This window comes from Wallemia mellicola (assembly GCF_000263375.1).
Source record: "Wallemia mellicola CBS 633.66 unplaced genomic scaffold WALSEscaffold_22, whole genome shotgun sequence".
In the NCBI taxonomy this organism is placed as follows: Eukaryota; Fungi; Basidiomycota; class Wallemiomycetes; order Wallemiales; family Wallemiaceae; genus Wallemia; species Wallemia mellicola.
In genome coordinates, this window is record NW_006531979.1 from 97,325 (window position 1) to 119,875 (window position 22,551).

The window sequence follows — 22,551 nt, forward strand, 5'->3', positions numbered from 1 at the left end:
CGTTATCAGTCGACGGCGATGTCGACAAATAATCCGTTTCCAAATGGTCCTCTCAGAGTAGAAGACCCTTCAACAGGAATAGCAAATTTAAATTCTGCTATCCCACTAGTTCAAGAGACGAAATCAAGAGCGTCTCAGGTGTATTAGTAAGGATACCAGCATAAGATAGCTACCCAGCTGATATATTACCAGCTTATGGCCCTGTTATGGTCTCTATGCTATGGCTGTCGGTATGACTTTCGCCCCTAACCTCGAAGTACGCTCTAAGATTATATGTCAATCCTACACTCTGGACAGTAACGCAAACTGCGATGCTATACCAAACTTTAAGAATGAGGTAGCTCATCTCACAATCATATTGAGTTTAATTACCGGTGTTTTGGCGTGTTTGACAACTTCATACTGGTCTGCATTTAGTGACAAAATAGGCAGACTTCCAATCATTACCCTAACAAGCGCCGGTTACTTTATCGTAAATGGTATAAATGCATATGTATCCACGCGTTTGGATCCAAACCAGATGTATTTGCTCTATATCAGCGCTGCTATAGAGGGTTTATCAGGTAGTCAGAGCACAGTTATGGCTTTAAGTCATGCTTACGCAAGTGACTGTACAGATAATGGCAGTAGAGCTCATGTATTTTCTCAACTAATGGGTATTCTTTTCCTCGGTGTGGCTGCAGGCCCAGCTCTCGCGACTTTTATTACAAAGTACACAGAACATTTCGAAAATGCATTCATAGCCGCTTCGGTATTATCCATAATAATGCTTATTATCTCTCTCATTATACCGGAATCATTAGAGCGGAAATCAGATTTGGATACTAGCCTACCAGAACGTCAATCAGCTGCTCAAACAATACGCAAGATGCCTTCAATTGTCGACAATATAAAGAAACCGTTTAGTATTATCGCACCACAGAGAGACGATAACGATGTAATTAAGAATGTAAACTTATTAGCAATAACATTAGCTTACGTTCCAATTGTTCTGGCGATCGGTTCAGTGCAGATCAAGTTTCTCTACACGAAATTCAAATTTGATTGGGATGTTAATCAACTTGGTTCATTTATTACTTACGTTGGTACTGTACGAGCATTGGCTTTGCTTTTGATAATTCCATTGTCACTTGAAACACTCAGGAGATTCATGAAACCAGCGATCGAGTTACCGACAACAACCATCTACGAGGATGAGGATGAAGATACTATAAACGATGAAATACTAACTAAATCTGTTAACCAAGCTGAGATCAAATTTGATTTGGTCTTATTGCGCTTTTGTTTGGCTATCGACGCAATAGCTTACGCTGGTTTGGCATTTAGTGGAAGTGTCACAACTTTTTCTGCCTTCACTGCTATGTCAGCATTTGGTGGTGGTGCTTCACCCTCTGCCATCTCTAGTCTGGCATTACTTCTCGCGCCCAAAGAATCAGAATCCAATGGTGCTGTATTAGGTGCATTCTCAAGTGTTCAATCAGCTGGTGCGCAAATAATTGGTCCAGCCCTTTATGGTTTCATATACGCTCAATCACCAAATTCCGCTTTCATGTTTGTCATTGGCGGTACTTTCATAGCATCAATAATTGCAACATTCTTTGTCAAATACTAATAAAATTATTTATTCTTAATGAATGTATATTATCACAGTCTTACAAATTATCAATAAACAGTTGAAGAATTCAAAATATTGAGCTCTCGAAGCTGGCAACTATAAAATATCTTTGCTTGTATCTAACATAATTTCTGAAAATGTCGAAATAGATAAAATTCTGTGGTTAGTGAACGCTAACTACTCCTAAGTGCCCAATCACGAGCAAAGATTGAAGCTTTGAGGAACTTTCTGTTACTGTACTTTTTATAACAGAATTGTTGATCGAAATCTGGTTGAATGAGCTTTTCAATTATGAAGTCCATTGGGGTTTCTAATTGAGACTCTGAAAAGCCTGAATAATAAACGAAATCTTCATTCCAATCACCACCTAACATAACTCTAGAGGCATACATACCAACAGCAGCTATAAGTGAAGGTCTAGCTCTAATGAAACGATTGTCGAGTAATGCAACTTCCATAATAAACTTGGATAATGTCCGCGTTTGAATATCATAATTATCTGCTTTGCTTATTCTACGAACCCATGTGTATGGTGAAGAGTAAGAGCTGATAGAGAAATTAAGAGTTTGTAAAATGATTCTCTCTCCTTTCAATATTTCTTCTCTAGTGTAACCATTTTCAGTCATATAAACAAATTCATCGACTGATGGTGCGAGAATTTCCTCATATTTCGCAGCGATGAACATTGCGGTAACACCAACGAGTTGTAATTTAACTAAGCTAACTACTCTAACTGAAAGGAATCTATCAATAATGTTGATGGCAATCCAGAGTGTTTCAGGTAACATATGATATCTCAAATGAACTTGAAGTAACCAATCAATTAGAGTTGAACGCATTGACCATTCAATTTCTGATTGGAATTCCATATAATTTGGATTAGCCATTGTCTCAATTTCTTGCTCACACATGTAACTGAAGATCTCAGGTGCGTATTCAGCAACCATTGTCGTATCCCAGAAATCGAAATCCTCCTTATAGTTTGATTGTACCCGATTGACCTCCTCGATTAAGCTAGGTACCTCTACATGTTTGGTCACCCAATCTTCATCTTCAATTTGGTCCTCTTCCATTATATCCTGCTCATCATCATCACCTAGCACTTCCTCGGCTTCTTCAGGTGAAACGACTTCATCCTCTTCATCTGTGAGGTCAATATCGGGTGGACCATCGTCAACTTCATCATCACTCATTTGATCATCTTCATTATAAACTTGTAGTTTAGATGTTGGTTGTACTATACGTAGTTTAGTTTGTGGGATGCTGCTAACTTCACTGAAGCTGCTAGCTCTCTTCGTATTAGTTGTTTTACTGTTTGTAGGTCTCTAAAAAATGACGGATTAGAATAGTTTCGAGAATAAAATGAATTCTAACCTTCTCCTGATTTGATAAATCACCAAATGCTGATCTCTTGTTACTATTTACGGATAGAGAGTTTGATGATTTGGCCGTACGGAGAGGCATACCCGCCTGCTTAGATCTAAGTTGCTGACTTAAATTATTCTCATCTGCAGTCTTTGTACGTGTTGCATTTAACCTGCGTGAGTTATTGATTTGTAGCTGTAGTTAGCTGTCAGATTATTTGCAAAAAACGCGACAGTCTCGGTTACTAACGCGAGAAGCCATAATTTAAGACTTTATTTATAAACCGTTTAACTAATTTAATAGAATTAACGCGTTTATTTTCTTGTTTTTGGTTTTTTTTGGTGGTTCACTTCAAAGATCTCAGTAAGGGTTTGGGGACTGTCACCTAAAATGGAAAACGACGATCACTCGACTAATTAATATTTACTAGTATACTATATTAGAAATTCAAGTCTTCCCTTCAAATAAATCTAAAGTTTCACTTTCAACCCAAATGCGGATGCTTTTATGATCACGATGAATATCATTTAAATTCATATCTTATACATTTGATTTTGCAAATAATGACAAAACTTTTACACATTTCTCAACTTCGACAACACTCAACTCATCCAAGAAGTCATTGCAGATTAGGTTCACGACTTCAAACGCCTTCTTTACTTCATTGACTGGTTTATTTTGAGTAGAATCAGTTAAGATTTTAAAAACACCATCCCATTCAACCACCAAGCTATCACCAACGTTCTCTAAACACTTATGAAGCGTATCTAAAGCTGACTCTCTGATAGTTTTTAATAGATTGTTAACAGTGTGGCTTCCGCTTTCTATATCCAAGCTAGAGAGATACTGTAAAGTGTTTAAAACACTCGATTGTATTGCAACTTTGTCAACTTCCTCCTCCTTGCAACCTTGCGCAGCACTCAAGCCACTTATGAGTATTTTATTTAAAACTTCCGATGCTTCGACCCTCAGAAAACTATCTGATTCTAATATGTCTCCTCCAATTACGACCCTTAAGTTATCAATAATCGTATACCATCCTTTCTACGAAATAGTTCTGTTATCATCAAATGATGTCATAACCGAAATAAACTTACAGCTTGATTACTAATTAACCGTTCGACATTTAATTGACCAACAACATCTATTTTTGATATCGCAAATGCCGATTCATTTTGACGTACGTACGTGGCTGACGATTTCCTCGAGAATGCCTCCATTGATGTACGTCTACTTGATGTAGGTGATTTGAAGTTCGATGTTACACCATCGCCTACACTTAGTCTACATAGGGCGTGTACGAACATCTCCAAAGAGTCTTTATTGAAATCGACACTATGTTTGAATATCTCTTCAATACCTTCATATAAAACTCTAGCATCGGAAGAGTTTTGTGCTATATTATTACCAAAGTAATCAGCAACAGCTGTTGTTGTTCCTTGTTCAGCTGATGGTATAAATTGTTTTTGCTTCATTTCGTAGTCTAAATGTGAACCAAGTACATAATGAGCATTTTGTAATGTTTCAAGGACATCAAACCATGAATTTTCCAGCGTGTTTGATAAAACTGCTGTTAGATTAATAAGTACACCAAGACAAATGTGATTTCTATTTGATAATCTTGGCGGAGGGTATGAGTATGTCGAAGGTATTGATTCTAATGAAGGACTCATACTTCCGACATCACTTTTTCTTTCATTCCATTTCATTACCGCTGTTACCGCTAAAGTTGGACAAGCGAGACCGTAAATCATACCTAAAAATGCATCACGAGGTGCCATTAATTGAAGTGTACCGCTAACGACAGCCATATTTTCAGCACTTTTTATACATTTCACGAATAATTCATCGTCAATCTCACCGTTCAGATATTGACTCAAACTAGCGATAAGTGGTGGCCAAGATTCGTTAATCATTCCAATTATCAGCTCATCATTATCTTGTATTGACTTAAATACATTGCATACTTCTAAAATAATGAGAAGTGCAACATGTAAAGAATAGCTATCATTGATCGTTGGTGCATCATGCTTATCTCTTTGGTCGACTACGCGAAGCTTTCTACTTCTTTCATCCGCATTCAGCTTGTATTGACGTTGTGGGAGGTTATTCGCTTGATTTGTTGTGTTTGTAGCCATCATAGCGGCCACCTCACCGACGTATGAATATGAAGATGCATCTAATGTTGTAGTTTCTTTTGGTATATATCTCGTTCCCAAACCTGATATGTCATTATTATGTCCCATAACGTGTGCCTTTTCACCAACGAAACGTGCAATAGCTGTGAGAAGATTAATAAAGATTTCCTTTCCATGGTTTTGATAAAATAGAAACACAAACTTGTTGTTATTAAATAGTGATTGTGTGATTTCCAATGATAAGCATTTCATCCATACTTTGTAATGTACTGATTCGAGTATATCTGTAATTGTTTTCCAGAGCTCTTTGCACTCATCCTTCATCTCATTCTCAAAACCAGCTAAGATAATCCTTGTAATTTGGAACACCCTAGTAGCAATTCCGAAGTTCATGTAACGATCATTAATCATTGATTGTATGATTGGATATAATTGCTTTTTCACTAGATGTAAAAGAGAAGGGTGCGATTTAAACAAATCAACGTGATTTTTCAAACAGCTTTCTATGAGTTCTAATGAAGACTCAGTTGGTAAATGCCCAATCTTAATGAAACGTAATGGTTGCTCATTCTTTGCTTCTAACAAGGTAATTGTGTCTGCAAAGAGCATATGAGCTGTGAAAGCATTAGGTGCTACAGGTAAGCTAGTACCATCCTCCAAATCTACGAATAATGATGGTCGACTGTCTAGGGTGCTCTTATCTAACTTATCCTCGTCGTTCAATCTTTCAAAAACGTTGAGGATTAATTGCATTACAGTTGCTGATGCAGTACTAGAAACAACCATTGTTTTTGAATCCTGTAATTTGAAACATATGATGAGGCATTCAGAGATCTCATCAGCGTGTAAGTCAGATATCGTACTGAACAAAGAAAGGAGTATCTTAGAGGTATTAGATTGGATGAAATACTAAGGAAAAGCTACGAACCTGCAGAATTTTGAGTTGTATTTCGAAACCATTCGATACGAGTTGCCTGATGATAGCTATCACTGTACTAACGACGGGCTGGTTGTTGTTAAGAAGATAGCAACACTATGTAAAGTAACGCACCTGATAAACTAACTTCAAATTGATCAACCTCGATAGCGAAGAAAGTGAAAGTGTGATAATAGATGATGAGCTGGTTTGACAAGCTAGGACGATTGGTTTAACTAGTAAGTGAGACCTCTCTTCGTCGACTTCAGATGATTGTAGGATCTCCAAGGCCTTATCTACCGCCTATATGGAAAGATAAATAAGAGTGTATGTGCGTCTAAGTCTAACAAACCTGCTTAACGTTCGGGTATTTACGCTTTGTATCGTTTGCTAAAACATTCAGATCATTTTTCAAAAGCCCTATAGAGCTTGACATGACTGTTAGAGAACAACGTCCATCTGCGCTGGAATGTCTACGGAAGATATTGATAGAGAAGTCTCTAGGGAAGCGCAGCGTATAAACCAGGAAATAGAAATAGAACGTATTTTGCGCTCATTCAAGCTCAACCCTTTTGATGTACTTGACATCGATTACGGTATAGATGAGAAATCGATAAAAGCTATCTATCGTAAGAAATCTTTACGTGAGTTGCTTTATCTACTCCTGTTATAGCCTTTTAATCTACAAACTAGTAATACACCCTGATAAAGTAAAGCATGAACGAGCAGTTGAAGCATTCGACCTTCTGAAAAAGGCAGAATCTGAACTGAGTACACCAGAAAAGAGGTACAAAGTTGATTGCGTCGTTTCAGATGCTAGAATGTTTCTCATTAAGGACTTAAAGTTGCCATTGGGTGTACACGACGATCACCCTTCAATTAAGGCCTTACATCCACCATTTAAGCTACAAGTAAAGGAGAAGATGAAGCAATTAATGATCGAGGATGAATTACGGAGGCGAAGGTAGGTCTATAGACCTCCCTATGTCGTCATTTAACACGAACACAGGGCTATCAAAACACAACTCGCCAATGAGGGTGCAGAAGCACGTAAAAAGGATGAAGAGATAGACAGCAAGAAGCGTAAAGCTGAAGAGAAAAAGGAGTGGGAATGTATGTCTCTTTCAACCTCTAAAACATCACTAACGCATTCCAGCAAACCGTGATAATAGAATATCTGGTTGGCGTTCATTCCAGAAAGGTGACAAAGAAAAGAAGAAGCGTAAAAAGGATAAAATAAATGTATTAGGTTGAAAAAAATATCACAACAATTGACATTAGAAACATAGAGACCCAACATTGATGAAAACTATATACTGTAAAACTAGCCAATTATTTTGTAAACTTGTCCAGATTGATCGCTTATTGGTGTGCTTACGAGCACATCTGACCAAAATTTGAGTATGCCCGACCATTCACCGTGATCTTTTGGCATCTCATCGCCTGGTTTATCACCTTCAAATATCTTAACTTCAATAAAAGCTTTATTGAAGTTCGATCCGTCGAGTACGTTTCTCGACGGTCGAGTGAAAATGCAAATGGGAGTTTCAGATTTAGAATTACCTGTTGCGTATGACAATAATGGTCCTAAAACATTAACTACCGATCCTAGCCTTACATTCGAACTTCTAGCGTATTCGACAGCGACGGAGCCACCCTGAGCAAAGCCAAATAGGTGGATATTCCGATGATCCCAGCCAAATTTACTAGTAAGCGTCTGTATTAAATCATTCAACAAGTTCAAAGCTACTCTAGGATCAGGGTTCTGAATTAAATTGCCAAGCATATCAAAACTCTGGTACCACATCCTAGCTTCATCAAAGAACGGTACCGGTACCGGACCTTCAAGTACTAAAGAAGCGGTCTGTGGGAGGTGTAGCTTCTTCGATAGGTTGATAAACTGGCTGATATTGTCTCCCAATCCATGTAGATATATGATTAAATTGCTATCTACGCCGTCCGCTGAAGGTATATATTCAAATTTAGCCTGCCTAAAATCTCGTTGGCTTATCGCTCTCTTCTGAGCGAGCTCTTCTATCTTCATATTAATAATAGCAGATGAACGCTAGTGTACAAGTTACTGTCTTTGATCTCTACCGTCAGGAGTGTAGGAATAAAACTAAAAAATGAAATTCGCAGTATCTTCTGAACCGTTGTTTAAATCAGCCGTGCGTATATTACGATAGTCTGCCATCTAGACTGATCACAGCACAGCACAATGAGATAAAAATGCCGGTCAATCGTAGCAGAAGTTCAAACTTGTCATCAGAAGATAAACCATTAGGTGAGACCTAAGGTTCTATATCCCTTCACCCTCTAATCATCTACTAGTTTGGGTTGATTTAGAAATGACGGGTTTAGACATGAATAATGATCATATCCTTGAAATTGCTATCATAGTTGAGTTTTATTAGTGAAATATACCCCAGCTAATACCCTTATAAGATCACAGATGGTGAACTCAACAAGGTTGACGATGGTATTTCCTTGATAGTTAAGAGACCGAAAACTGTACTCGATAAGTAAGTTTTAGAGTATAAAACGCGTAACAACTTCTTTATTTACGCGTAATAGTATGAACGAATGGTGTATTAGCACACACGGTTTATCTGGCTTGACAAAGCAGGTGCTTACTAGCCCATTCAGCCATCAAACAGTTAGCAAAGTCGCTTATGAATACATAAAGCGATGGATACCCGACCCACGCATCTCTGTCATTGCTGGTAATACCGTTCACATGGACCTTCGTTTCTTAGGTAGGTGACGTATTTGATAACTTTCTTATATTCGATTTATTGACGTGTTCTCTTATAGAAATGGATGCTCATAAAGAAGGATGGTCACGAATAGCGTCACATTTGGGATACAGGGTGGTTGATGTTTCATCATTCAAAGAAATTGCAGCGCGGTGGTATCCTACACTGCCATTGAAGTCTAAGAAAACGTCTAAGCATCGGTATGTAAATCATAGCGTTCTAAACTATACTAACACCCTTATAGCGCATTAGACGACGTACAAGCTAGTATCGATGAACTCAAATATTACCGACAATCGATCTTCAAACCAACCGAACGCAGCGTCGACGTTGTAACTGCAGGTATACTCTAATAAGAAACCTATATGACGAATTGTAATATATTCCTGTATGAATATCAAGTTACTCCTTTAAGTTAATCCACCAAGATATGGCTGATCAAACTCATAAGATATACTATTTAGGAGCATTTGATAGCGCTGAGAAGCCAGCTATCAACATTCAACAGTGTGACGATCTCGGTAGCTTCAGTTTCTACCAGCGTAGCTCTGTCAGAGAGTTCTTGGTGTTTATGGCTAAGACGGTAGCTGAGAGAACGGAAAATGGACAGAGACAGTCTGTACAGGAGAACAACTATACTGCACACGTATATAGACAAGGAAATTACACAGGTGGGTTCTATCACTGGGTCTGGTCACAAGCTAATAATCGATACAGCGGTGGCTATAGTAACAGAGCAATATCCAGTTAGACCAGCGTATGTGATGATGTCTGCACCGTTCTTTACTTTCTTACGCACCATCTAGCTTCTCGTTACTTCAGAAGGTATTAGACGCAGTCCCAGGTGCAGTTAGAACCACAGCTACTTACAGTGAATGGGTGGATGGTATCAGAAAAGGCAATAATACCACACAATCCCCTGTCGTACTCCCTGAACTCAACACTCTTATTATGAAGTATCAAGATCCAAAACAAGCAGACACTATCATGAGAGTACAACAAGAACTCGATGAAACAAAGGTCGTCATGCACAAGACGATAGAGAGTGTATTAGAGAGAGGCGAGAAGTTGGACAACCTCGTCGAGCGTTCAAATGCATTATCTGCTCAATCTAAGATGTTCTACAAAACTGCCAAGAAGCAGAATAGCTGTGAGTTTTATAATACAATGGTGTTGTGTTGCTTATTTATAATCTAGGTTGCGTCATTTCATAATTCCTTGCCACGGATACCATCCTTTGTTTACAGTTTTTAATACATTAGCTTGATGTTCCTCTTATATTACCAATACTGGGAGAGTTTATGTTGGAGTGTACAGGTACTGTGAGTGCTCTATCGTCTATTCTCGCCTTCTTTTCGCCATTTGTGGCACCATTCGGTACTATCTCTTCTTCATCCTCGCGTCTTCTCTTTTTCTTCTTTTTCTTGCGTCTTTCATCGTCATCATCACGTCCAGTGAATATAGAGGTATCAAACTATGGGATTATTAGGGATGTTTCTATGATAACTTGTGACACACGTTGGGTATACTACCCGGAGGTAATCTACCAAATGCTTCCAAGATAGTAGTGTTGTCTATACTATCTGATTTGATCGTAGGTGGCTGAAATTCAGGATCGAGTATCAAGTCTCTGATCTTTGGTAAATTAGTATCTTTCCTACTGATACTATTACGTCCTGGTAAGTCCTGTACAAATTGCTTGAACGTAGACTCCATTTTGTTCTTCTTGAGCTCGCCGTTAGCGTCTTGTATCGTTGGTTTGAGATAAGGTTTCACGTAGTTATCGTAGGTCTCTGAGAGACCAAACATAGTAAGAAGGTCTTGATTACCATTTAGCGTACCATTTGGTACATCAGTTGGATTCTTTATATTGTAATATTCCGGTATTTCCATTCCCAGACGTGGTTGTGCTGAATCAACGATGAACAGTGAGTATATTCGAGTGATTAAATTTAAATTAATAATTGAAAGTTATTCCAAACGGTCCTGGTTTATTGCCAAAATGGATGTTATTCGTTTCTGCCCTCGCAATTTTCAATAGTATACAGAACTGCTTGACAACTTCACTCACAGCTAGAATCTACAACCATAAGCCACAGCTTGGTGGGTGTTTTCTTCACTCTACTTCAATACCTCTCTTATCTTCTCTCCAGTCAATCCACTCCAAGCACGGACGTTTGGTGTATGGACATTCACTTCTGCGATTGTAAGATTCTATGCAGCACACAACATCAACAACAAAGTGTGGGTGCTGATTTATCATCTATAGACACATACTCATCAAGTCAGCGTTTACGATATCGCTATTTGGACATACGCAATCGTGATAGCCCACTATATATCAGAATTGCTCTACTATAGGACATCAAAGCTTAGCGCCGGTATAATTAGCCCTCTGATAGTTGGAAGTGAGTCATCCTTTTGTTATAAATCTAAGACATTTTTCCTCACAACCCACAACAGCCGCTTCTTTCGTTTGGATGATCACACAGTACGACTTTTATGTTAAATCTTAATTTATGATTCTTAATATAATTTAATACATTCTACTTTTACTTTCTTGCGAAGAAATCAGATGCTATTACTGGTGAATTATGCTTTGGCAATTGTACAGCACGCTGTCTACCACTTGAGCCTTCACTTTTATGGCGTGAATGACGACTATGAGATTCTGTGTCCCTTGAACCTGGTGAGAATATGTCACTAACATCTACCTTCTCATTTGTTGGTTGTGTTGATGTTGACGTTGATTTCGTTTTCTCCTTTTCCGCCCTTTTTTTACGAATGGCTTCAGCGCTTGGTACGTCTATAAGCGAGAGTGGTTCATTACGTCTAAATTGATACTTCTCAGTATCATCAAGTGATGCTTTCGGTTGTCGGGCCTTAAGCGTTGCTGCCAATTTCGCCCTACGTGCTTCTAAAGATAATGCCTTATCGATAACATTCCTATCAGGCTCTGGTAGAGTGGCTGATATACTTTCACTTCTATTCAAAGATGTACTTGATTTCCTACCGCCTTTGTTGCTATTATTGATGGTCAATTTCTCTGTACGTTTTATCAACTCATCAAGATTGCTCTTCTTCTCGTTAATAGCTATAGAGAGCGTACGAATAGTTCTATTTATACTATCAATTGAAGGTACTTTGAATGACTTTCCACCTGTCTTCTGTTGCATCAATTTAGTTTTGATCGTGTTAAGTTGATCTTCTACACTCATAATACCATCATTTAAAGCTTGCATTGATTTGCGCAACTTTTGTTGATTCTCGCTATGCTCTGGTCCTAATTGCCTAACTTTGACTATACGTGCAAATTCTGGATCATTTCTTGCTCTGATGAATCTTGATATTTCTTCTTTCTTAGTTTCAGCTGTATTTATGTTAGATTGAAAATGGATTTTATGAAACTATTACGTACCTTTCAACAAAAGACTTTGTAATTCGACAGCTTTGCGTTTTTGTGCTAACGATGAATCTTTCAAATCAATTGTGTTCGCTTCTAACTCAACACTGAGCTTCTTGATTAAGTCTAAATCACCCAATGACCATTGAGTTTTGTCATAGAGAGCCATAATATCATAGTCATCAACTGATTGACGCTTCTTCGAGATTTTCTCATGATAGTCTACACAACTCTTAACATTTTGCTTCAACTGTTCTATCTTAGAATTGGGATTCAAGAAAAAAGAGCAAACTTACCATGTCAATCTCTTGCTCAACCATCAAATACATCTTGAGGAACTCTGCAGACATTCCAGATGTACCTTCCAGTTTATTCTTAGGTACTTCAACGTTCAACAATGATAACTTTGGTGGTTTGTTTGGCGTTTGAATCGAATATGATTCGTTATCATTATGAACCTTCTTAACTGGAGTGGCTAATGGTCCTGGAGAAGATGTAGGTGATTGCTTTGAGAAGGCTTCATTGAAAGCTTTACTATTAAACATCATACCACCAGATGGTTGCTGAGGTGATGTTGCTGGATTAAAGCCAGCAAATGTTGGATTCTGTGGTGCATCGAATAAGTTAGGTTTGAGAGCATTTTGAGCCATTGTCATAGATGGTGAACCACTTGCTGTCGTTATATTCGAGGATGGTTGTTGACCGAAACCTCCAAATGTATTCTTCTTATCAAATAATCAGTCAAAGAGATGAGCAGAACGATTACTTACAATCTTATCAGGAGATGCTGCGTTATCAATTGACGATAATGCCAATGGTGAGCTTTCACGTGGTTTGAATGCGAAAGGTGATTGCTGTCCTGGTTTATTGAAAGCTGAACTTGTGAAGTTAAGGGATGATGATGGTTGGGTTTTCTCAGGAGAGGCCGGAGGTGTGGTCGATTCGTCATTTTCTTGCTCGTCTTCCGCTTGGTCTTCCTCAGCATCCTCTTCCTCTTCCTCTTCCTCTTCTTCCTCATCATCATCTTCTTCATCTTCTTCTTCGATAGTGTCATCTACTTGTTCAAAGTCTTCACTTTCACCGGTTTCCTCTTCATCTTCCTCGCCAGTCTCTTGTGAATCATCGTGTTCCTCTTCTCCGCTATCTTCTTCTACGTCTGCAGCTGGCTGGTGTTCCTGTGATACTCTTCTACTTGGAGATTCAGACGCAAACCCAAAGAAGCTCTTTGTGCGATCATCATCTTTCTTTGTTTCCTGTGAATTGATCAGACTATAAGATACTACTACGAAGTCGAACTTACTAGTTCTTGAGAAGGCACAGGTTGATTACCGAAAGAGAACCCACTAGGGGAGCCAAATGTAGATGTTTGATTACCAGGAGGCAAAGTACCACTACCGAATCCAAATGCATTCTTAGTATTAGGAGAGTCATTTTCTGGTTTCCTAAATCCACCGAATGCGAATGCATTTTGTGCTTTGTTTTCGGTTGGTTTAGCAAATGAGAATGCGTTCTTAGGTTCTTTTTTTTTGTCGTCTTTTGCGTCTGCGTTAGCACCCCCAAAACTAAATCCACTTGGAGCTTTGACAGTATCATCTTTCTTTGGTTCTTCAGTAGCTGGTTTAGCACCAAATGAACTTCCACCAAAGTTAAAGCCACTTGGTGCCTTAACGGTATCATCCTTCTTCTCTTCTTTTTTATCAGCAGTCGGCGTGCCAAATGAAGCACCACCGAAGTTAAATCCACCTGTAGAAGGAGCCTTTACGGTGTCATCTTTCTTATCAGCACCTGAAGAAGCACCAAATGTGAAGCCACCGGATGGTTTCTGAATTGACGAGCCAAATGAACCACCGCCGAAAGTGAATCCTGAACCAGATGGAGCTGCAGGTGGAGCAGTTGGCATCGTAGGTGCTTCTGGTTTCTCTGTATCCTTCTTAAGTGCGTAATCACACACACCACACTTAGTAGCATCGACTGGCTGGTCGAGTGTACATCCAGGACATTGTTGCTTGCCTTCTTTGGATTTGGCGAGAACTTTTGCAAAGACGTTAGGCGTATCGCTCTTTCCCTGGCTTGGTGGTGCGTTTTGCTTTGGTGCTTCTTCAGGTTTCTTGAATGGCGTCTCACAGACTGTGCATTTAGTAGCATCGCTTGGTGATTGCAATGAACAGGTTGAACAGGTCTGTTGGCCGTTGTTTCCTTTGGCGAGTGCAGAGGCGAAGATATTTGGAGTTTCTTGCTTTTCTTCTGGCTTTGTCGTATCCTCGTGCTTCTTCTGCTCGGCTTCTTCTTGCTTTTTCTGCTTCTCTTCTTCTTGAGCAGCGACAGCGGCAAGTTCTTCCTTCTTCTTGATCTCTTCCTCTTCCTTCTTCTTTGCTTCTTCTTCCTTCTTCTTTACCTCTTCTTCTTTCTGCTTTCTCTTTGCTTCCTCTTCGGCGAGCTTCTTCTGCTCTTCTTGCTTTCTGACATCTTCCAATTCGCGCTCCTTTTGTTGCTTCTCGCGCTCTTCCTCATCACGCTCTTTTTCCTTAACGTATGCGAAAGTATCGTCAACATTGTCACCGTCAGATTCAGCATCATCTTGCTTCTCACTGTTATCCTTCATACAGCCAACGTCAATTTTAGCACCACTACCGAATCCAGAGAGAAGGTCGCTGACTTCTGCATCCTTCTTTTCGTCCTTTTTAGGAGCATCTTGTGGAGGATTACGCAAACCAAAGCTGTTAGATCCAGATGATACACCACCGAAGCCGAACCCTGCGCCAGTTGTACCACTACCTAATTTAGTTGGTGAATTTTGACCGAAAGCTGGGCAAAAGTTAGCGTAATAGATTTAAAGTATATTACCCACAGAAAGCACCTGCGGTTGGCTTAGAAGCAAACGCACTTGCTGTTGGTGTCGTGCTTTCTTTTTTCTCATCAGCCTTAGGTGTCGTACTTCCGAAAGGACTCTGTCCAAATGCACTTGATTGACCGAAAGCGCTTTGTCCAAAGGCACTCTGGCCGAATGCACTCGTTCCAGTGCCTGAAAATGCACCGAAGGCATTCACACTCTCTTTCTTGTCTTCTTGTTTCTGACCTGAACCAAATACACTAGGCTTGGAAGCGAATGCACCGAATCCACCACTAGTAGGTGTACTCGCTGATGTGGTCTCATTCTCCTTCTTAGGGGTACCAAATGCACTCGTTGTTCCAAATGCTGAAGCCGGTTTAGCGGCGAAGGCGCCAAATCCACCAGTTGTGCTCGGTGAGGTGGTTGACGTACCCTCGTTGTCTTTCTTTGGGGCTCCAAACGCGCTCGTCTGTCCAAATGCGCTAGGTTGCCCAAAGCCACTCGCCTGTCCGAACGCAGTAGGTTTTCCGAATGCACTAGGTTTCTCATCTTTCTTCTCGTCTTTATTCTGAGTCTGCGGAGATCCTAATGCATTAGGTTTGTTTGCGAATGCACCAAAACCACCGCCAGTTTGTGAACTTTGTCCAAATGCACTAGTTGGACCGAAAGCACTACTTTGACCGAACGCACTGCTCTGTCCAAAACCACTTGATTGGCCGAATCCTGATGACGATGGGAAGGAGGTTGATGACGGCTTTGCCGAAAAGGCATTTGCAGAAACATTTGCAAATTCTGTTGGCTTTTTTGGTTCATTACCAACGAATCCACCAGAAGGCGCAACAGGTGGCTTGGCTGCCGCTTCCGCTTCTGCCATTGTGGTGAATGCAGCCGTTTGTTTATCTTCTGCCATTGATTGCTCTTGGGTATCATTTGGTGCTCTCATATGCTCGTAAGCCCCATATGAGTTAATAAGCCACCATGCGAACAGTTTACCTTCAGAGTTAAGCGTCCATATAGCCGGGGCTGGTGGACCATCGGGTGTGTCAGCCGCAGAACCAGGTTCAGGTTTGAGAGGATCTTTTTCACCAAGATCTAGATCTAGACCAACTGGGAATGTCTCCTCTTGTTCGTCTGACATTGGCAATGCCGGCCTCGATGTCTCTGGAAGCATGGCTGCTGTTGCGACAGTCTCTCCCTCCCCAAATACTTCATTTTTATTCGCTGAGGATGCGTCTGGAGTAACAACACAGCCAATATCTGATGAAGGACCTGAAGCAACGAAGAGAATGTTTCTAAATGGGGCCCAGTCCCTAAGCCAAACGTAGTAGCGATATGGAAGGCGAGACATAACGCCAAATGGTGGAGCAGCATCCATTGCTTCTATATAGTTGCCATTGTGGACGTAGAAAGCCTTATCCTCGTGATTGTAGGCATCTTCGTCGCTGTCTCTGCCCTCATTAGCAGCTTCTTTATTTAATGAGAAAGTAATCAAGAATAAGTTATTTTCAATCCATTTGAGTGAGCTCGGTACGTGATTGCTTGTCAATTCGAAAGACCCAGGTGGTGGTGGTATAGACAATTTGACCTGATTGGATGTATTAATAGTGATGATTTCATTGGAATCCAACGCTAAAGCTAGCTGCTTCCCTTTGGCAGACCAGCTTGCAGCTAAAGTATTGTTATTGAGACATGCGGTGCTTTTAGAATTCTCGTCGTATAAATGCAAACCATGGTCGGTTGTAAGTATAGCAATGTATCCACCTGCAGGGTTTGGCGATATGGTAGTTGGCTTCGAAGGTAATGCTATCGTGTCTACTAAAGTGAAATTGACGTAGATTTCTAGATTGTTGCTATTTACTACAAGAAGCCTGTCATTGTGGTATTTTATCTGGTCTGATTGTACGTTTATCGTCTGTATAGGCTCTGGTGGAGAGAGAAGCTGATGGGATTGAGATTGAGCGAGTTGCGAGCGGAGAGTAGATAGCGAATAAACAGAGACTCCTGCAGCTGTAGAGATTGCTATCTCATCCAATAAATTACTCAAACTGAGAAGATTTGGCGTGTCATTGATATTATGGGGGAGATTGTAAGAGATGTAAGAGGAATTACTGAATGGACGTGTAGTCAAGCACTTAATAGAGCGTTAAATACATTTTTATTGTCTTTTTCAAGCACTCACTTCAATATCTATTTCTTCCATTTCGTCGTCGATGAAGGTAATAGATAAACCAGTGAAGGCTATAAAACTACAAGATTTCAATGATCTCATAAGCAAAACCCCCGGTAGCTTCTCAGAGTTGCCTACGATATTAAGACTACGCGTTGATGGCTGCACCGTCGCTGGAGATTGCGATTTGGATGGCAACGAGAGATATAGCCTATACGTGACAGATAAGGAGCTCTGCATTTATTCGGATAGCCTGCAGAAGGGTATCTCCCTTGACTACCCTTCAATCATGCTCCACGCTGTCAGTATATCAACAAACTCAATCTTTTGCCAGATTGACGAACGTACGGAGAATGTAGATGATTTTGAGAGTAAAGATATGCATATACATCCACCAGAAACATCACAATTGCAAGAAATATATGATCAGCTCAGCTATTGCGCTAATTTGCATCAAAATAAGTTCCCTACCGATGATAATGATAATGACGACGGTGAAGATGCCATGTTTGAAGATGGCGTTGAGTTGTCAACCACCGGCGCTGCTAATCTAGCCAGATTGGACGATATGTTAGAAGAGCAAGACAAACACACTGACAAGAAACAAAAGCAATAGATTATTTATCCATAAGTGTAACTCTAATACAATCAAGATAACCACTATTATCAGCTACCACCCCTTTTGCTAACCAGTTTTCAAGCCATCGCCCAAATGCCTCGCCTTTACTGTCGTTCCCCCATAGTTGCTCGGTATGGATTGAAACACCACCGAAATTATTAGCCATATAGACGTCTGTTAGCAGTCTATCGCCGATAAATGCCACGTTGTTGAGTGCACCAAATCTAGCCTCCAATGGTGCCTTGAGTCTTGAGGAAGGTTTAGGATCACTGTGTTCAAGAACATCTACACCTGTATTCCGTGAAACAACATTAGCCTGTATTGTATTAGACTTGTGATAAGAGGATGAAGTAATCTCACTTGTATAAGTCCCGGGTCTTTAGATGTACCGGCAGAGTTCGACAAAATGACACAACGATTACCAAATACGCTTTTGCAGTCATCCCAGCTGGACTGTATTTCTTCTATAACGTAATCCTGTCTTGGGAGTGTTAAGCAGTTATCTCTATCTATAACTATTCCTGTGATTCCTTTACGTTTAAGTGCACTGAAGTCTATAGAGCGGATATCTAGCTGAGTGTTAAGTATATCGACTATCTAATAATACTTCCCTACCATCGACTCTAATAGAAGGTTTCAGCAGCTTCGGATTAAAGGCTGAACGTATCGTAGCTGCTATCGCTGCAACACTCATCATGGAATTACTTCAAGAAGCGCTAGAAAGTCAAGCGGAGATATCAAAAGTACAAAAAGTAGCTTTGCTATCACATTTGAAAGCTTTAAATAGGGACAACTCTGCACTTATACGCCAGTCCAAGCAAAATGCTGCACATCAAGCTCAGTTGTCAGATAACGTACATGCTAAAGTGCAGAATTTGCTATACGAGAGAAGACATTTAGAGCAGGAGATAGAGAGGTGTAGGAATTTCAAGACTACGTATGACAAATTACCTTTGATATCTTTGGAGGAATATAACAGCATACAGAGGGATGAAGAGAGTACGAAGGATAATGACGAGCATACATTAATGCTTAATAGGCTTAGACATGAGCTTAACACGCGCCGGGAATTGAACGATCGCCGTAAAGAACTCCAAGATATAAGATCTGCAGTGAATAGCGAAAATAACGCAACAAAGAACAGTTTAGAAGATTTAGATAGTGACCTTGATAAGTTCGTAGATGTGAGTATATCATATTTGGCTATACAAATTGCTTATATATCTAGTTTGCCCGGGGTATCCAACTCAAGCTCAATAAGCTCGATAAAGTTTGGGAAGATGCTGAGAACAAAGAAGAAGAGAAAGATGACAGAAAAGACGATCCAATTGAACTCGACCAGGATAATGAAGCTGATAAGGTCCAGGATACCCGAGAGGACGACGAAATGGATACTAATTAATTTATTTACTGTCACTTTGCATATATTGTTCCATCGCAGCTTCTAATTCGCTAATCGCCTGTCTTCTCTCTTCACTAAGTACGCCAGCGCGTGCACTGGAAACATCCAGACGATGCTGGTCATCACCGAGGAAGTTTACCATTTTAAGTGCATGGGTTATGCCTAATAAGCTGTTCGCTGAACGTATCATCGACTCAGAACGACAGCTAATCTGAAATGCCTCTTTGCTAATCTTATAATTATCTTTTTTGGCTATCTCAGCGAGACCGATGATTTCAGATAATCCGTCACTAAGCTGAGCTACCTCTGTATCCACTCTGTTGTTTAAACTATCGTCGAACGCCTCTAAATATTCCTCTGGTGTGCGATCATCACTCTCTGCAGTGTTTATAGATGAAGAACCTTTTATCAATGAGGAACTGAGTGATTGGTATTTCTTAGCGTCTGATTTTACTTCCATTTTCTGGTCGCGATCTTGGATGAGTTTGTTTAACAACCACGTCCATGTTACGAGGCGCTTTTAGACAAAAGGATGGTATTCTAAAGCATCTGAATACCGCTAGAATAGTTATACGGTCAATTCACAATTCAATACCGCTCAGAGAAGACGCTACATCACTTAAACGTATACTGGCAGATTCAATAAAAGCAACTGGTCCTATACCAGTATCAAGGTATATGTCAGTATGTACATATCACCCTACAGAAGGCTATTACAGTCGTAAAGATAAGGATCCGATCAGCAAACAAGGTGACTTCATCACCTCACCTGAAATTTCGCAGGTTTTTGGCGAGGTGGGTATGTTGTGCCCTTAATGATCCCATTAACAGCGTTATAGTTAATAGCCGTCTGGTATCTTCACCAATACCATTCAATCAAGCACAGTTTATCACACGAAGGAAAAGAAGTACCGAAGAAGGTCAGGTTTGTCGAATTAGGACCTGGAAACGGTACCCTCATGAGCGATATTTTACGTACATGGAAATCCTTCCCCTCCGCTTGGAACAGCCTCGACGGTGTTCATCTGGTCGAAACATCGCCTACCCTTAGAGAAACACAAAAAAGCACGCTAGAGAGTTACGACAAGGATATCCAATTTTATGATAGAATACAGCATATCGAAAAAGGTAGCGTTCTATGTTCAAATTACTTCATATCTAACAATGTTAAGATGACACAAGTCTCACATTTATAGTGGCACATGAGTTCTTTGACGCTCTACCAATTCACGTTTTCCAGGTACGTTTTCTCATTTGCGATGTATGGGATGCTCAAAACACTCTCAGAAAACAGATGTCGGCTTCCGTGAAGTACTAGTCGATTTGACAAATCCTCGTGTACGTGATAGTGAAAATGAGAGCGAAGCAGAAAAACAGCCAGCTGAATGGAATGACGCTGAAACTGGTTTCAAATACGTTGTCAGTAAACAGCAAACCCCAATGAGTTCATTCTTGCCATTGATAGCACCCCACATCTTCTCTGAGGAGGGTAAAGAGATAGGCCAGCGGTTAGAACTCAATGTAGAAGGTTACTATATTGCCAACGCAATAGGAAGTCTGTTGGAAGGTACACCAGGTGGGGCCGCACTCATCGTCGATTATGGTCAAGACGGCTGGACGGGTGATACTCTTCGTGGATTCAGAAACCACAAACAGGTTGATGTTTTGAGTGCACCTGGTGAGTGCGATATCACATCTGATGTAGATTTTGGCGTCTTGCGAGAATCTCTATCACACAACTCAGCCAACGTAGTTGGATCGAATGTAATGACCCAGCGTGATTTCCTCATTAAGATGGGTGTAGCACCACGGTTGGATACTCTCCTTGCTAATGCTATGTCGAAAGAACGGAAATTACTAATTGCAGAATCAGCTAAACGTCTCCTCGACGTACGCGGTATGGGCAACCAATATAAATTCATGGCGGGCTTTAGTAGTAATCAGGAGAACCGCTATCCATTTGAATAAATAGGTAATTTAATGACATGATGGCTTCGCTTGTCGTCTATATGTGCACCTAAGTTCTGTGAGTAAATCTTATATGTTAATTGAGTACCCACTCGTCGCATATATTACTTGGGAACGCAATCCAGTTAGCGCAAAGGGGACACTGCCATTCGTAATGCTATAACGCCTCAGTCAGTTTGTTTGTTTTATCTGATAACTCGATAACCCACAAGGATGTCCCCCTCTTCCTCACTCTCTGAGTGATTGACAAAACGATTTCTGAGTGTAAGCATTGAGGGTATATAGAATAGCAAACACCCGATTATAATCGCAACATCCAAGCAAAGCTCAAGTTTAAGTTTTTTTCTGCATGAACGCCCCAACGAGAATAAGAGGGGTATAATTGATGTTCCATAAGGACCCCTTAATTTATCATGCACAATCTAGGGATTTGGCTTGAGTTGCATGTGTTCCTGCAGATGAGTTCGGTCGAGTGGAGAGAATTGTTATTGACTAACTGAGGGAGAAAGCTAGGCTATACAAATGAAAAGCATGTGAGAGAGGAGCCCTTGACGATCTGTCTAACTAGCGTCACTATTGTCTCAAATATTCCGGGGGTTTACAGTCATAAACTTTGGCATTGTAGAAGACGTATAAGTAAGCTTTCGCATGTATTCATATCATTAAGATTAATCTCGTTTCGTTGTTGAGGACACGCCTGCAGATTCTCGATCACGGTAAATGGAATTCTGGGCGGGCATAGGCATGAACCTGCCATTGGCGAGATTAAGCCAACTGTATGAAATATCAGAAAGGCGCGATCTTCAATTAAGATCGTCCTATTGTATTAAAGCAAACGAACAATGAGAAAGCCTACACGTGTGCCTCTAATGATTTTGACACGAAGAAGATGTTTCTTCAAGGCTAGCATTAATGCACTGCGTTATGACTTTATAAAGCTTTGGTCATCAATGAACTTGCCGGATGTCTCGGTAGGCGGATTGATGATGATGATGAAATCGAGATTTATCCTTAGACGATTAAAAGCTTAGCTGCCTCAGACCATACTTCTTGTAGTATGAGGACTGCAATTGGACAATGATATGTTTGTAAGCATTTTTACCAATATCGTTATATGTATTAGACACATTATCATCTAATATAGTATGTATGCAGAGATTGTGAATACACAATTCTAGCCTTTCCTGCAGCTGTTATGCATAAGCCGGCATGCCAAACTGCCATTTGAACAACTCAAGTATATATTTCCTCTATCAAGGAGCTATGTATCATTACATTTTTTGAATTTCTAAAAGTCCTCAAGTACTTTTTAAGATGTTGCCCGCCCACGTTTGCCGAAATAGCCGATGATGTTGAAATGACCATTTGCCGA

The 22,551-nt window shown here is 40.2% G+C and overlaps 15 protein-coding genes across 15 annotated transcripts; 8 read left to right on the plus strand and 7 right to left on the minus strand.

The window, feature by feature from the left end:
- Window positions 1-18: 18 nt before the first annotated feature.
- Window positions 19-1,612, plus strand: WALSEDRAFT_65911 (hypothetical protein; the record flags this gene model as incomplete). Its single annotated transcript, XM_006960037.1, has 2 exons — window positions 19-146; window positions 193-1,612. The coding sequence occupies 2 exons, from the start codon at window positions 19-21 to the stop codon at window positions 1,610-1,612; spliced, it is 1,548 nt and encodes a 515-aa protein (XP_006960099.1).
- Window positions 1,613-1,788: 176 nt separating this feature from the next.
- On the minus strand, window positions 1,789-3,241 carry WALSEDRAFT_30034 (hypothetical protein; the record flags this gene model as incomplete). Its single annotated transcript, XM_006960038.1, has 3 exons — window positions 1,789-2,940; window positions 2,990-3,175; window positions 3,230-3,241. The coding sequence occupies 3 exons, from the start codon at window positions 3,239-3,241 to the stop codon at window positions 1,789-1,791; spliced, it is 1,350 nt and encodes a 449-aa protein (XP_006960100.1).
- Window positions 3,242-3,519: 278 nt separating this feature from the next.
- On the minus strand, window positions 3,520-6,454 carry WALSEDRAFT_61251 (hypothetical protein; the record flags this gene model as incomplete). Its single annotated transcript, XM_006959990.1, has 5 exons — window positions 6,387-6,454; window positions 6,170-6,337; window positions 6,047-6,124; window positions 4,078-6,000; window positions 3,520-4,024 (listed from the first exon to the last, which is right to left on the minus strand). Exons 4-5 carry the CDS (start codon window positions 5,902-5,904, stop codon window positions 3,521-3,523), a joined length of 2,331 nt encoding a protein of 776 aa, XP_006960052.1. The 5' UTR covers window positions 5,905-6,000; window positions 6,047-6,124; window positions 6,170-6,337; window positions 6,387-6,454.
- Window positions 6,455-6,503: 49 nt separating this feature from the next.
- On the plus strand, window positions 6,504-8,135 carry WALSEDRAFT_40683 (hypothetical protein; the record flags this gene model as incomplete). Its single annotated transcript, XM_006959991.1, has 4 exons — window positions 6,504-6,678; window positions 6,728-6,998; window positions 7,044-7,147; window positions 7,191-8,135. 4 exons carry the CDS (start codon window positions 6,504-6,506, stop codon window positions 7,286-7,288), a joined length of 648 nt encoding a protein of 215 aa, XP_006960053.1. The 3' UTR covers window positions 7,289-8,135.
- WALSEDRAFT_61252 (hypothetical protein) lies at window positions 7,249-8,135 on the minus strand. The gene has a single exon (XM_006959992.1). The coding sequence runs from the start codon at window positions 8,076-8,078 to the stop codon at window positions 7,359-7,361; it is 720 nt and encodes a 239-aa protein (XP_006960054.1). The 5' UTR covers window positions 8,079-8,135; the 3' UTR covers window positions 7,249-7,358.
- On the plus strand, window positions 8,089-9,202 carry WALSEDRAFT_48380 (ribonuclease H-like protein). The gene is made up of 7 exons (XM_006959993.1): window positions 8,089-8,202; window positions 8,249-8,318; window positions 8,366-8,433; window positions 8,480-8,556; window positions 8,609-8,790; window positions 8,849-8,990; window positions 9,035-9,202. The coding sequence occupies exons 1-7, from the start codon at window positions 8,161-8,163 to the stop codon at window positions 9,141-9,143; spliced, it is 690 nt and encodes a 229-aa protein (XP_006960055.1). The 5' UTR covers window positions 8,089-8,160; the 3' UTR covers window positions 9,144-9,202.
- Window positions 9,203-9,220: 18 nt separating this feature from the next.
- On the plus strand, window positions 9,221-9,987 carry WALSEDRAFT_21634 (putative snare protein Ykt6; the record flags this gene model as incomplete). The annotated part of the gene is made up of 3 exons (XM_006959994.1): window positions 9,221-9,461; window positions 9,508-9,551; window positions 9,613-9,987. The coding sequence occupies 3 exons, from the start codon at window positions 9,221-9,223 to the stop codon at window positions 9,985-9,987; spliced, it is 660 nt and encodes a 219-aa protein (XP_006960056.1).
- A 300-nt stretch (window positions 9,988-10,287) lies between these two features.
- Window positions 10,288-10,683, minus strand: WALSEDRAFT_30038 (hypothetical protein; the record flags this gene model as incomplete). The annotated part of the gene is made up of 1 exon (XM_006959995.1): window positions 10,288-10,683. One exon carries the CDS (start codon window positions 10,681-10,683, stop codon window positions 10,288-10,290), a length of 396 nt encoding a protein of 131 aa, XP_006960057.1.
- Window positions 10,684-10,703: 20 nt separating this feature from the next.
- WALSEDRAFT_61254 (Erg28-like protein) lies at window positions 10,704-11,318 on the plus strand. Its single transcript, XM_006959996.1, has 5 exons — window positions 10,704-10,718; window positions 10,762-10,893; window positions 10,944-11,034; window positions 11,080-11,198; window positions 11,254-11,318. The coding sequence occupies exons 1-5, from the start codon at window positions 10,712-10,714 to the stop codon at window positions 11,304-11,306; spliced, it is 402 nt and encodes a 133-aa protein (XP_006960058.1). The 5' UTR covers window positions 10,704-10,711; the 3' UTR covers window positions 11,307-11,318.
- WALSEDRAFT_61255 (hypothetical protein) lies at window positions 11,294-16,448 on the minus strand. Its single transcript, XM_006959997.1, has 6 exons — window positions 15,042-16,448; window positions 13,494-14,998; window positions 12,964-13,446; window positions 12,490-12,918; window positions 12,209-12,443; window positions 11,294-12,160 (listed from the first exon to the last, which is right to left on the minus strand). The coding sequence occupies exons 1-6, from the start codon at window positions 16,396-16,398 to the stop codon at window positions 11,343-11,345; spliced, it is 4,827 nt and encodes a 1,608-aa protein (XP_006960059.1). The 5' UTR covers window positions 16,399-16,448; the 3' UTR covers window positions 11,294-11,342.
- Window positions 16,449-17,233: 785 nt separating this feature from the next.
- On the plus strand, window positions 17,234-17,860 carry WALSEDRAFT_40697 (hypothetical protein; the record flags this gene model as incomplete). The annotated part of the gene is made up of 1 exon (XM_006959998.1): window positions 17,234-17,860. One exon carries the CDS (start codon window positions 17,234-17,236, stop codon window positions 17,804-17,806), a length of 573 nt encoding a protein of 190 aa, XP_006960060.1. The 3' UTR covers window positions 17,807-17,860.
- Window positions 17,838-19,663, plus strand: WALSEDRAFT_61256 (hypothetical protein). Its single transcript, XM_006959999.1, has 2 exons — window positions 17,838-18,993; window positions 19,038-19,663. Exons 1-2 carry the CDS (start codon window positions 18,505-18,507, stop codon window positions 19,209-19,211), a joined length of 663 nt encoding a protein of 220 aa, XP_006960061.1. The 5' UTR covers window positions 17,838-18,504; the 3' UTR covers window positions 19,212-19,663.
- WALSEDRAFT_8297 (hypothetical protein) lies at window positions 17,946-18,503 on the minus strand (the record flags this gene model as incomplete). Its single annotated transcript, XM_006959933.1, has 3 exons — window positions 17,946-18,125; window positions 18,170-18,363; window positions 18,425-18,503. Coding segments are annotated over 3 exons (453 nt in total), but the record flags the coding sequence as incomplete, so codon positions are not given.
- Window positions 19,228-19,581, minus strand: WALSEDRAFT_7350 (hypothetical protein; the record flags this gene model as incomplete). The annotated part of the gene is made up of 1 exon (XM_006959932.1): window positions 19,228-19,581. A coding segment is annotated over one exon (354 nt), but the record flags the coding sequence as incomplete, so codon positions are not given.
- Window positions 19,664-19,721: 58 nt separating the features above from the next.
- On the plus strand, window positions 19,722-21,179 carry WALSEDRAFT_40708 (DUF185-domain-containing protein; the record flags this gene model as incomplete). The annotated part of the gene is made up of 4 exons (XM_006960000.1): window positions 19,722-20,006; window positions 20,051-20,339; window positions 20,384-20,451; window positions 20,499-21,179. The coding sequence occupies exons 1-4, from the start codon at window positions 19,890-19,892 to the stop codon at window positions 21,177-21,179; spliced, it is 1,155 nt and encodes a 384-aa protein (XP_006960062.1). The 5' UTR covers window positions 19,722-19,889.
- Between the last annotated feature and the right edge of the window lie 1,372 nt (window positions 21,180-22,551).

Coding starts and splice junctions, on each gene's coding strand:
- WALSEDRAFT_61252 (XM_006959992.1), bottom strand. CDS start 8,078: ATGAAGATAGAAGAGCTCGCTCAGAAGAGAGCGATAAGCCAACGAGAT.
- WALSEDRAFT_48380 (XM_006959993.1), top strand. CDS start 8,161: ATGAAATTCGCAGTATCTTCTGAACCGTTGTTTAAATCAGCC. Junction 8,557..8,608: donor CCGAAAACTGTACTCGATAA/GTAAGTTTTAGA, acceptor TACGCGTAATAG/TATGAACGAATGGTGTATTA. Junction 8,991..9,034: donor AAGAAAACGTCTAAGCATCG/GTATGTAAATCA, acceptor ACACCCTTATAG/CGCATTAGACGACGTACAAG.
- WALSEDRAFT_61254 (XM_006959996.1), top strand. Junction 11,035..11,079: donor CACAACATCAACAACAAAGT/GTGGGTGCTGAT, acceptor TCATCAAGTCAG/CGTTTACGATATCGCTATTT. Junction 11,199..11,253: donor TAGCCCTCTGATAGTTGGAA/GTGAGTCATCCT, acceptor AACCCACAACAG/CCGCTTCTTTCGTTTGGATG.
- WALSEDRAFT_61255 (XM_006959997.1), bottom strand. CDS start 16,398: ATGGATGCTGCTCCACCATTTGGCGTTATGTCTCGCCTTCCATATCGC. Junction 12,444..12,489: donor TTGAGCAAGAGATTGACATG/GTAAGTTTGCTC, acceptor AAGATAGAACAG/TTGAAGCAAAATGTTAAGAG. Junction 12,161..12,208: donor ACAAAGTCTTTTGTTGAAAG/GTACGTAATAGT, acceptor ACATAAATACAG/CTGAAACTAAGAAAGAAGAA.
- WALSEDRAFT_61256 (XM_006959999.1), top strand. CDS start 18,505: ATGGAATTACTTCAAGAAGCGCTAGAAAGTCAAGCGGAGATATCAAAA. Junction 18,994..19,037: donor ACCTTGATAAGTTCGTAGAT/GTGAGTATATCA, acceptor TTATATATCTAG/TTTGCCCGGGGTATCCAACT.